Genomic DNA, 12970 nt, shown 5'->3' with positions numbered 1-12970 from the left:
ATAGTAAACGGAGCTTATATATATATAATTACTGGTTATGGTAGTAAAGGGAGCTTACTTGTTATGGTAGTAAAGGGAGCTTACTCATGGTTATAGTATAGTAAAGGGAGCTTACTGGTTATGGTGTAGTAAAGGGAGCTTACTGGTTATGGTATACATACAGTAAAGGGAGCTTACTGGTTATGATAAAGTAAAGAGAGCTTACTGGTTATGGTAAAGTAAAGAGAGCTTACTGGTTATGGTAGTAAAGGGAGCTTACTTGTTATGGTAGTAAAGGGAGCTCACTGGTTATGGTGTAGTTAAGGGAGCTTACTGGTTATATATGGTATAGTAAAGGGAGCTTACTGGTTATGGTATAGTAAAGGAAGCTTACTGGTTATGGTAGTAAAGGGAGCTCACTGGTTATGGTGTAGTAAAGAGAGCTTACTGGTTATGGTATAGTAAAGGAAGCTTACAGGTTATGGTATAGTAAAGAGAGCTTACTGGTTATGATATAGTAAAGGGAGCTTACTAGTTATGGTAGTAAAGGGAGCTCACTGGTTATGGTGTAGTAAAGGGAGCTTACTGTTTATGGTGTAGTAAAGGGAGCTTACTGGTTATGGTGTAGTAAAGGGAGCTTACTGGTTATTATATAGTAAAGGGAGCTTACCGGTTATGATAAAGTAAAGGGAGCTTACCGGTTATGATATAGTAAAGGGAGCTTACTGGTTATGGTAGTAAAGGGAGCTCACTGGTTATGGTGTAGTAAAGGGAGCTCACTGGTTATGGTGTAGTAAAGGGAGCTTACTGGTTATGGTGTAGTAAAGGGAGCTTACTGGTTATTATATAGTAAAGGGAGCTTACCGGTTATGATATAGTAAAGGGAGCTTACCGGTTATGATATAGTAAAGGGAGCTTACTTGTTATGGTAGTAACGGGAACTCACTGGTTATAGTGTAGTAAAGGGAGCATACAGGTTATGGTATAGTAAAGGGAGCTTACCGGTTATGATATAGTAAAGGGAGCTTACTTGTTATGGTAGTAACGGGAACTCACTGGTTATAGTGTAGTAAAGGGAGCATACAGGTTATGGTATAGTAAAGGAAGCTTACTGGTTATGGTGTAGTAAAGGGAGCTTACTGGTTATGATATAGTAAAGGGAGCTTACTGGTTATGGTGTAGTAAAGGGAGCTTACTTGTTATGGTATAGTAATGGGGGCTTACTGGTTATGGTGTAGTAAAGGGAGCTTACTGGTTATCATGTAGTAAAGGGAGCTTACTTGTTATGGTATAGTAATGGGGGCTTACTGGTTATGGTAGTAAAGGGAGCTAATTACTTGTATCAGAAAGGGAGCTTACTGGTAGTGTAAGAGATCTTACTGGTAATATAGAAGAGCCAATTATGCAAGAGATCAGAGATGTGTGGTTCTGTCCTTTGCTGTCATGGTTAATTTTTGTCTTATATTTTCACAAAAGTTGTTTAATGATGTAATTACGAAATATCAACACATAATTATTCAATTAGGGGTGATAATAGATATTAAAAAAGACTTTGTTCAATACATCAAATTAATATTTTGAATTCACAGTTATTAGTTACTGCATGCATGGACATATAATTGTAGGATTAAATTACCCGCTACTATAAGTGTCCAGTACCCATATTTAGGAAAATAGAAAGAAACGATTGTAGCAGGAAAGAAAAGAAAAAACAGATTAATTAAATCAGACTTAAAAATAAAAGTTACCTTTTTCAAAGCAGATGCTAAATAGGAATTTTGTCATCTACAACCTATGGTAGATTGACATCATGGATCATTCTACATCAGCAAGGTTGAAGGTTTTCACTGAATTGATGCATGAGTTAGCTAAGGTATGTGAGATAAGGAATATTTTTAGCTCACCGGTTATGAGTAACCGCGAGCTAATGCTGTCACCCCGGCATCCGCGTTCGCATCGGTGTCAGCGTCGGCGTCTGCGTCCCACCCCAAAACTTTAAAGTTTTTGGGGTCAGTTTTTGGAAAGTTTGTAAGTCCAAAAGTATACATCTCGCACCCTTCTAATTTGGTTTATACATTCATTAGAGGAGTGATGTTGTGGCAAAATCGTGCAGAAGAAAATTGTGGGGTTTTTTTTTGGCATTTTACCATTTAGTGGACTTGCTTTTTTTGGCACAAAAACCCACTGTAATGATTTTGGGGGTTAGCTTTGGAAATCTTGTAAGTCCACACCCTTCTTATTTGGTTTATACATCCATTAGAGGTCTAGGAGCGATATTATGTGACATACAATTTCAAAATGACATGCTTATACATACATAGAAAATGAGTGCATAGTGTGATTGCTGCCGCCGATGAGCTTTCGCAGTCATTGATTGCACTTGCTAGGAAATGCTGTCGGTATACCAAGCAATATCTATATACATTAGTTGCTCCAAAATAGACACTTCAGTTTAATGCAGGTACAGAAAATAAAAAAAAACAAAAACTTAATTGTGTTTTTATATTTACTTTTGTTGTCTATTACAGGTAACACAAAGAAGTTCCTGTACAAGAGTCCACAGCGGGATGACCAAGATGACTGGATCTTCTCACCCAGAAAAAATGAGCAGTCTCCAAGGGCAGGTATGTAGAACCATACTTCATTGAGGATGATCATTGTTTGTTGATTGCTGAACATTTCAGCTGGAAAGTAAGAATTTTGAGTTCATCATATTAGGCAGTTATTTCTGTAGGGGGTCGTTGATCCACTTTATTGTTGCATAACCAATCAACGAATTACGATTATCCATTATAATCAGTTTTACTGCCATGCTTTAAAACAGTTTAGGTTACAAGGTTACGTATGTATCTATTGTGGGAAAATAGAAAATAGTGAATTTCAGCTTGAAAGTAAGATTTTTGAGGTAGCAGCTCACCATTTTAATGGTTTTGCTTAAAATGTAACATCAGAAATAATATCATAGGAGCTGACTTTCAAAAGTTTTTTTAGAGACAATGATTTTCTTTAACAAGAATTTATAGATTTTCATTGGCTTTACTGGACAGTCTAGTGTCTGGCTTGACCAGGAAACTATTTTTCTTTAATTATTTGTATATATATAAGTAGCCCAATCTATATAGGCTATATATAGCTACATATATTTGATAGTTTATTCTAACACAAGGCTAATATTAACTATGTAACATTGGTTTGGGTGAAAATCATGCACCAATAACAGACTGCAACCTCTTTTCATTCCAACAAGGTTTTATCAGAGATCAAAAGTTAGTCTCATAGTTCTAGTGTGTAATGCTGGCCCGGTATATAAAACAATACAGGACAGGGATGAATGTCATACAAAAAAGTACACTTTCAACCATTTGTGCCATTAGTAGGTATGTTATCTGCAAGAAGGAATGCTGGCTTCTCCATTTCCGTCATTCCCGCAATTTATCTTTGTTTGTTTTTCGTTGGACCAGTTTTTGTTACATCAGAACAACAGTTTTCGCGCTGCATTATGGGATTGGACAGCCTTATATAGGAGCCTCATTTGCACATTTTGTAGTATATTTGTAATTTATTTGGAACCCAGTATTGCGTGAAATTTAATTTGAAGGCTATATAGACAATCTTAAATTAGCACTTTGTTCCATCTTATCATTATCAGGAAATTGTAATTTCCTAGGACAGTGATCGATATCATGACCACCTTTAAAGAAAACGACAGATTTATCGTTTCTTATATTGGGAATTCACTAGTTAAGTGAAGGAGAGAACCTGCACAACTTCAACTCTAACTGGGGCCATACTTACAATACTGTGTATGATATATATATTGGATCTATAAACTGTCAGACTGTTCCTGGTACAATATATACATACCTCTTAATTATAAAATTATACCATAAATGTTCATCAACTTGTACCAGGATGTGCCAGGTTATACAAGTATTTGTTTTGGAGTCCAATTCCTTCCTTGATAACAGAATATATTGGAATTGATATATCTTTATTCTAGGTAAGGAGCTTGGTATTTAATTCTATAAATAGATATGTACATATAAATAATCAATATTGCATTGCTATATAGGTAAGTGTTCATCATTGGTAGCAGCTATAGATCTTTATTCTCACCACAGGCAATACACTGTTAGGGGTGCATGGTCATTGTGATTAAAGGAAATAATAAATATTAATTTTTACTTTAGTAAACATGAGTTTTATTGAAGATCTCGAGCCATATATAATATCACAAGGTTGTTAAGTCTACTTAATTTACACTTGAAGGCTGAATTGTAAATGGCACTTACCTTTATGTTTCAATTTATCGGTTTGGACCTGATTGTTCATGAATATTGGAATGATAATCGTATGGTTTATATATAGAGTAATATATAACACCTAAATCATTTTGCAAATAGTTATTTTTTCATTTAAACTGAAAACATGAATATTAGCTAGGTCACCCTCATATGACTTGTACAGAAAGAAAAGTAATTTAGGTAAAGAATATAGTTAATAGCAAATTAAATGGGATGTGATATTACTTTATTACTTGGGTTCTGCATCTTACACCTTCATTGCATTTCACACTAATGCTAGCTCCTGTGCCACTAGATTGTAGGTGTTAACTGTTTTAACATGATGGGCATTATATGTCAACATTCAGAGTTTAAATTGCAATAGTTTTGTCAATCTGGCCTGCAATTCACCCTTGAATTATAACCTTTCAGTAGTACATGCACTATTTTAGCACATGTACAAATCAATAGAATTTATATGTCTGTACTGTTTGGTATGGCATGGCTGCGATCCTTATTGATTTGAAGTGAAATTAAACATGAATTTCTGTCGTGAACTTTATTACTTCTGGATGTATTCATATTCAATATGGTTGATTGCATATGGAGTCAATATTAGAACTGGTATTTGAGGGTCACAGATCTAGAGTTACATATATATAAACACAATGATATGCTTGGATATTAAGGTCATATATTTCAGAATTGTAACTCATTTTGACTCCTTATAATTATGGAAGTATGCCTTCTGTTGGCAACGAACATTTCCTATGGTCAGCACGTTAGCACTCCATAGGATATGTTCATTGCCAACTGCGGGCATTCTATCGTATACGCAGTCAAATTGAGGTACAATCCTTATATTTACATCAAACAAATCGTTTAAACACAGTAGAAAGAAAATAAAATTCAGGGTGTGTTGTGACGTTGGTAGCTATGGTAGCCGTGGTTGCTAAGATAATATATATAGTTCCAGTGAATCTACAAAAAGACACCAGAATTGTTAACAACATTAAAAGAAACCAGCTCAACATTTTTGCTCAATACTTTTTACGTTTTTAATTAATTGATATATTCACAATCTACAATTTCTGCCTCAGATTAACAAAGGTTGTCAAGCTGACTCAAGCACAGCGGGAATTGACACATATAATTTAGTAGTGACATAAAAAAATATGATCCGATGTTCTCTAGGAACTGTACACTTCAGCCATTTGTTGTTAGCTTACCTCATGGAGAAGTTGAATATGCACCCATTTCCGCAATGTTCAGTTTAGTTTTTGACAAAATACTCACTTGACGTTAGCTTTTTGTGCAGATATCATCGTATGACAGGATTTGTGCAGATATCATCGGGTAACAGGAGAAAATTCTAAAATTGCGTTGATCAGTCTTTTCAAAATGGCGCCGTCTAATTGACATTCCGGTAGCGTCACAAATAGACGACTTCATAATTATGTTACCGATTCCCGCGCCTATTAATCTGCTGAGCCTTTTTTCGCTGCATATATGCTAATTTATTTGCAGTCAGAGTTTACTAAGCTAAAGAAGGGAGAGATGTTAATATATATATAGGTATAATCAGGTCTCTGATGTTTAGTTGGCCCATATCAGTTTTTTGAAAGGCAGATAAAACATCAGAGACAAAGCTAGTATTGATATATTTAGTAGTATATCTTAAATAGTGGAATGTTCTAAATATATTAAGCCTTTCATGAGAAAGTTAGGGTGAAATGAAATTTCTAGAGAATGTTCCCAATAATTGATAAATATAAGCCTGCATGAACAAAACAAAATATTAAGATGTCTTCAAAGATATTTAGCAATATTATGGAGTACATATAGTGATAATGATGTTATTTCAATTTCAGTTTTCTACCTTTTTTTGATGATTTGAGTAAAAATATGAAAGATATAACTATACAATTGAAAGTACAACAATCACAAGAGGAAAATAGGGTCCATTTCCAATTATCAGTACTTTTCATAAAACCAAATGAAAAAATTGAACTAAAAGTTACCTTTACACTGTACAAATTGATGTTTGTTGTTGATTTTGTAGATAGGGAACTGGACATGGAGAATGTGTGGAGTATAAAAAAGAATGTGTCCCTGGGTGGGGCAGGAACTGGCCGGGTCCCCAATGGAAACACAGATGGACTCAACCTCAAGGCTAACAAGACCTATTATTCAAGATATGGAGGGGTCAAAGGTAGTGGTGCAAGATTCATTCTTTTTAGACCAATATCAAGCGGTTACTGAAACTAAATACCTTAAACTACAAATCTCTGCCGTGTAGTGTATATTTGACGTTTCAATTTATTTTAACTTTTCCTGAAAAATGATGAAAATTTTCTGCCAATTGGCTGAATTAAGCCTCATTCACTCTAAGAAATGAGTTAATTCCCTATATTTAATTATAGTTTCTACACTAAAAAAAAAAAATCAGTCTTTGTTAAAATTTTCAATGTTCATCTCAGAATTGAGTTTCTATTAAGTCTACATTTCATTATGTTTGTTCTTTGGATCCGTCGATATATATTTAAGATTATATCAGTAGATCACATTGTATTATAGTTTTAACGTGCAACTCTGTTATTTAAATTTTTCTTCTTGATTTCATTGTACAGGTAGGGACGAGTTTGGTTCATCACAAGTAGGAGCCCTGGGAGCAGGACTTAATCAAGCAGGTAGGCAAAAGTTGTTAGACTGATGTACTGGTTTGTGTAAGACTTTCAATCTGATGTACTGGTTTGTGTTAGACTTTCAGTCTGATGTACTGGTTTGTGTAAGACTTTCAATCTGACTTACTGGTTTGTGTAAGACTTTCAATCTGATGTACTGGTTTGTGTTAGACTTTCAATCTGGTAAGCTGGTATGTGTAAGACTTTCAATCTGATGTACTGGTTTGTGTAAGACTTTCAGTCTGATGTACTGGTTTGTGTAAGACTTTCAATCTGATGTACTGGTTTGTGTTAGACTTTCAATCTGGTAAGCTGGTATGTGTAAGACTTTCAATCTGATGTACTGGTTTGTGTAAGACTTTCAGTCTGATGTACTGGTTTGTGTAAGACTTTCAATCTGATGTACTGGTTTGTGTAAGACTTTCAATCTGATGTACTGGTTTGTGTAAGACTTTCAATCTGATGTACTGGTTTGTGTTAGACTTTCAATCTGATGTACTGGTTTATGTTAGACTTTCAATCTGATGTACTGGTTTGTGTAAGACTTTCAATCTGATGTACTGGTTTGTGTAAGACTTTCAATCTGATGTACTGGTTTGTGTTAGACTTTCAGTCTGATGTACCAGTATGTGTAAGACTTTCAGTCTGATGTACCAGTATGTGTAAGACTTTCAATCTGATGTACTGGTTTGTGTTAGACTTTCAGTCTGATGTACGGGTTTGTGTAAGACTTTCAATCTGATGTACTGGTTTATGTAAGACTTTCAATCTGATGTACTGGTTTATGTAAGACTTTCAATCTGATGTACTGGTTTGTGTTAGACTTTCAATCTGATGTACAAGTATGTGTTAGACTTTCAGTCTGGTAAGCTGGTATGTGTTTCATTCACTCAGTATACTTTTAGTTGTATACATATTTAGCTAGAATGCAGATAGATGGAGGCAGTGAAAAAATAGTTCCCTCAGTTACATGGCCACACATTGTTTTTCTTTGAAAGTTTGATTCTTTCCTAGAGGAGTATATGTAATGCCAGTAAATATTTCCTTCCTTCCATCTTGGCCAATGGAGAATTTTTCTTTAGCTAACCAGGGGTCCTTGGTTTGAGTCAGGTAGAGGAGGCATAAACAATGTTACGCAAGGAATGTATATCTGTAACTTTTTTGTAATCTTTCTTCCTTTGCAGATTCCTCTGTTAATAACAGGTCCTGGAACTACTCGTCCAAAGGTTTCAGCTACTCTTCTTTTGGTGGAGGGAACCAGCCGTCAAAGACTGACACAACCAGTCCCAACAGACAGAGCCCCCAGTACTCAGCCTTCACAGCCAAGACCAATAGTGACTCGTCACTATGGTGACGAATCCTTCTCCTCTAGTTTTATTAATGTAATCCAGTAACACATCCTCATACTCAGTTGTGACATATATCTAGTTATCAGTGTCATATGCCTCTGTACGTTACTCTAAGATATTTCCTTCAAAAAACTTTCAGGATTTTAGATTTTCATCCAAAAAGTTTTGATATGACTTTTTGAGTTCTTTTCGACTCTTTTACAAAATTTAAGGCTTTTAATGAATTATGTTCCGAGATGTAAATGGTATGCATTTCAACTTCATTACTATTATACATTAAGAATGTACATTTCAATGTCTTCGACAGAACAAAATTTGCGGTTAAATGTAGCAAATTGACTCTGAGGTTGTCAGCAATTTAATGGATATAGCAAAATCTCCATCATTCATTTTTTCTAGCTTAAAGGATAATTTACTGATTAAAACAAAATCATTAGTAGTCCACATTGAGGCTAGGTAGTAAAATGCTTTGCATAATTTATCATACATGTTATAACTCACCGCATTTTCAACTTAAGAAGGACTGATAAGTGATTTGGACATAAGTGATTGGTCACTGGTCAATAATTTGGACACAAGCGACTAAACTGGTCAGTGATTTTGCTTTATGGACATGTATTTTTGTAAGACCTGCTGAATTACAGATTTATTTATCACATTTCTTTTTTTTTTAATTAATTAAAAATCGGAATATATAACATTCTGTAAGATAAATGTTCCCTGTTCAGCTGATATAAGTTATATTAATTGATAATAACAGTAGAATCTTAATTTTACTGATTTTTTTTTTTTTTTTTTTGTCTTTTTTTTCCTAAAAACTATCTATTCTTTTGACGGAATTAGTGACAAATAAGCCTAAGTAAAATGAAACAAAACTTTTCACAGAACAGATAGAAAAGGGTTAGACTTTTGCAGGAAAGAAGCCTTAAGGTTTTTATGCAGGGCTAAAGTCTTTTGTGAATGAGCAATTTATCTGTAAGTCTACCTTCTAATTTTCTAATGTTTACATGAAGTGAATTAAGAGAATCATGTTATGGCGTTGTTCATTCATCTAGCGTAAACTTTTATTTGTCTGGTAATCTCTTCCATTTTTCGACGACCTCTTTGAAACTTGCTATACATTCTTTTCAGGGAAACACAGCTTTATATCATCCTTATCGTGATATGAAGTTGTGATTCCCTGAATAGAATTTTGATTTAACTATTTCTGCAAAAGTTATTGCCCTTAGTTCCTTTCTGTGAAACTTGGTAGACTTTGTGATGGTGATATCAAGTTGTGTTTAATGAGTTGGAGAACATTAGGCTTGCCAGCTAGCCACTCATAAACAAATCTCATTTTAATGCAAGATAGTATAAAACACTATATGACATTCGACAGGCAAATATTGTTCTGCACTGTGGTTCTCTTGTTTTCTAAATTTAAACAAAGATTCATGATTTTCAAAGGTGTTCACTTTTCATTTTGAAAGTTGATGTTGTTATATTCATTGTGCAAATGTGATAAAATGTTGTATGTGGAGGTTGATGTAGAAAATGTATCAAGATATTATTGAGAATGGGTTAAATATTTTAAAAGAAAACATCGAATTTATCAATTATTTTTTTAGGTACTATCTTGCCGGAGCTACCAAAACATTTGATCGATAGCTATTAAGTGTGTGACAAACGTCCACTACATGTATTATTAATGTTATTTCACATACATTATCTCTAAACAGTTCAACAGAGATTCATGAATTATTTTCAGTAGAGTAGTAATAAGCAGGTGGTTATATTGTTAGTTTTGGAAGTTGTGCTAGAAGCTTTACGATTATGAATGAATCTATTGATAACCCACATTGTATTGATTTTGTAACTGGACAAAGTGAATATAGAGGTTGTTATTGATTAGTTACTGAGTAAAGCTTAATTAAAATTTTATAATTGATTTTTCATATTATTTCTGTCTTGCATACAAGTGTATGCTTGAAGGTGCAGGAGGGAATATTCTGGGATGTCTTTTAGTCTATACCCTGTGTTGTTAGGATAGCCGGCTTGTTATTTCTGGTTGTATGGTGCTAGGTGTTTTCCCTAAAATTGTTGGCGGGATTGTTGATAAGAAATATAAAAAATTTGTATCTGTTACAATTAAGTTATTGTTTGGAATCATTGATCTGTATTTTATTCAAGGAGTGATTGGTGAGTGTGTGTGCACATTTTGCTGTTTATCTCATATCTTATACAAAAAACTTATTAGGTTCATATTCCATATATCTCGAAAACGTGAACAAAACATTGGTCTTCAATTATATTCATAACACTGGACACTAGATCTAATTTTTCATAAGAGATTAAGGGTCATCAAACTAATTTTTGTTCACTTGATGTACAGAGAGGAGGAAAATTTTTGTAACCAGTTATGTTTTTTATGCAATTATAGTTGTAGATAAGAAATACCGACAATTTCAGCATTTCATTAGGAAAAGCAATTTCTTCATTAGAAAATATATTTTGAAAATAAGAATGTAATGATGTTAAGAGAATGAGTTGACAGGACTATATTATTTTTGCATGTTCATTTTTCATTTGAATCGAAGACCATATGAATTTTTTTAGTCTAGGAATCTACTTCATTATTTAATGCTGATCAGTAACCTCCCTTGTGAATCATTCATCATTTACACGGAGTCATCATACTGTACTTGTTTAACAGGTCATTTTGTATTTTTCTTTTATAAGAAATAAATATTTTTGAATCTTGTCAATTTTAACATGTTTTCCAATATAAAAAAATCAACATTAATAATACCCATACTGATAGAATTAATTTTCCTTTGTGATCCATAAGTTTAATATGCTATCAATTAATGCTTGTATGATATTTTATCATTAATTTCATATTTTATGAACTATCCATTTTTATGCTTTAATCATAAGCAAATGCCACTGGGTAGGGGTTCTGAAGTAAAGAGCATGCCTACATGTTGAAGTACACATCATAGATCATCTCTGTGAGATAGATAAAGCGGGATGTTATGATATATTTCATTACTGTAACTGTTTCTATTACACAAATTAACAGCTTTTATTTCTGTGAGATCAACACCATATCCTCTCGTATCTTTTATTTCTGAGAGGTCAACACTACAGTAAATCCTCTAGATCTCATATCTTTTATTTCTGAGAGATCAACACTACAGTTTATCCTCTAGATCTCGTATCTTTTATTTCTGTGAGATCAACATCATATCCTCTTGTATCTTTTATTCCTGTGAGATCAACATCATATCCTCTCGTATCTTTTATTCCTGTGAGATCAACACCATATCCTCTCGTATCTTTTATTCCTGTGAGATCAACACCATATCCTCTCGTATCTTTTATTCCTGTGAGATCAACATCATATCCTCTCGTATCTTTTATTCCTGTGAGATCAACATCATATCCTCTCGTATCTTTTATTCCTGTGAGATCAACACTACAGTATATCCTCTAGATCTTGTATCTTTTATTCCTGTGAGATCAACATCATATCCTCTCGTATCTTTTATTTCTGTGAGATCAACATCATATCCTCTCGTATCTTTTATTCCTGTGAGGTCAACACCATATCCTCTCGTATCTTTTATTCCTGTGAGATCAACATCATATCCTCTCGTATCTTTTATTCCTGTGAGATCAACATCATATCCTCTCGTATCTTTTATTCCTGTGAGATCAACACTACAGTATATCCTCTAGATCTTGTATCTTTTATTCCTGTGAGATCAACATCATATCCTCTCGTATCTTTTATTTCTGTGAGATCAACATCATATCCTCTCGTATCTTTTATTCCTGTGAGATCAACACCATATCCTCTCGCATCTTTTATTTCTGAGAGGTCAACACTACAGTAAATCCTCTCGATCTCGTATCTTTTATTCCTGTGAGATCAACATCATATCCTCTCGTATCTTTTATTCCTGTGAGATCAACACTACAGTATATCCTCTAGATCTTGTATCTTTTATTCCTGTGAGATCAACATCATATCCTCTCGTATCTTTTATTTCTGTGAGATCAACATCATATCCTCTCGTATCTTTTATTCCTGTGAGATCAACACCATATCCTCTCGTATCTTTTATTCCTGTGAGATCAACATCATATCCTCTCGTATCTTTTATTCCTGTGAGATCAACATCATATCCTCTCGTATCTTTTATTCCTGTGAGATCAACACTACAGTATATCCTCTAGATCTTGTATCTTTTATTCCTGTGAGATCAACATCATATCCTCTCGTATCTTTTATTTCTGTGAGATCAACATCATATCCTCTCGTATCTTTTATTCCTGTGAGATCAACACCATATCCTCTCGTATCTTTTATTCCTGTGAGATCAACACTACAGTTTATCCTCTAGATCTCGTATCTTTTATTTCTGAGAGATCAACACCATATCCTCTCGTATCTTTTATTCCTGTGAGATCAACATCATATCCTCTCGTATCTTTTATTCCTGTGAGATCAACACCATATCCTCTCGTATCTTCTATTTCTGAGAGATCAACATCATATCCTCTCGTATCTTTTATTCCTGTGAGATCAACATCATATCCTCTCGTATCTTTTATTTCTGTGAGGTCAACACTACAGTAAATCCTCTAGATCTCGTATCTTTTATTTCTGAGAGATCAACACCATATCCTC

The 12970-nt window shown here is 34.0% G+C and overlaps 1 protein-coding gene across 4 annotated transcripts in view; it reads left to right on the top strand.

The window, feature by feature from the left end:
- The window catches only part of LOC117327124, a 30046-nt gene extending 20985 nt beyond the window's left edge, over window positions 1-9061 (top strand). The window contains exons 2-5 of one of the 4 annotated variants that reach the window (XM_033883967.1): window positions 2508-2603; window positions 6325-6474; window positions 6893-6952; window positions 8131-9061. In XM_033883967.1, coding sequence (XP_033739858.1) covers window positions 2508-2603; window positions 6325-6474; window positions 6893-6952; window positions 8131-8300 — 476 coding nt within the window. In that variant the 3' untranslated portion in view covers window positions 8301-9061. The remainder of the gene's footprint in view (window positions 1-2507; window positions 2604-6324; window positions 6475-6892; window positions 6953-8130) is intronic. The other 3 variants (XM_033883968.1, XM_033883969.1, XM_033883970.1) reach the window with 3 other exon arrangements.
- The last annotated feature ends 3909 nt before the right edge of the window (window positions 9062-12970 follow it).

This window comes from Pecten maximus, chromosome 5, assembly GCF_902652985.1.
Source record: "Pecten maximus chromosome 5, xPecMax1.1, whole genome shotgun sequence".
NCBI lineage: Eukaryota > Metazoa > Mollusca > Bivalvia > Pectinida > Pectinidae > Pecten > Pecten maximus.
This window is presented reverse-complemented; position numbering and strand designations above follow the sequence as displayed.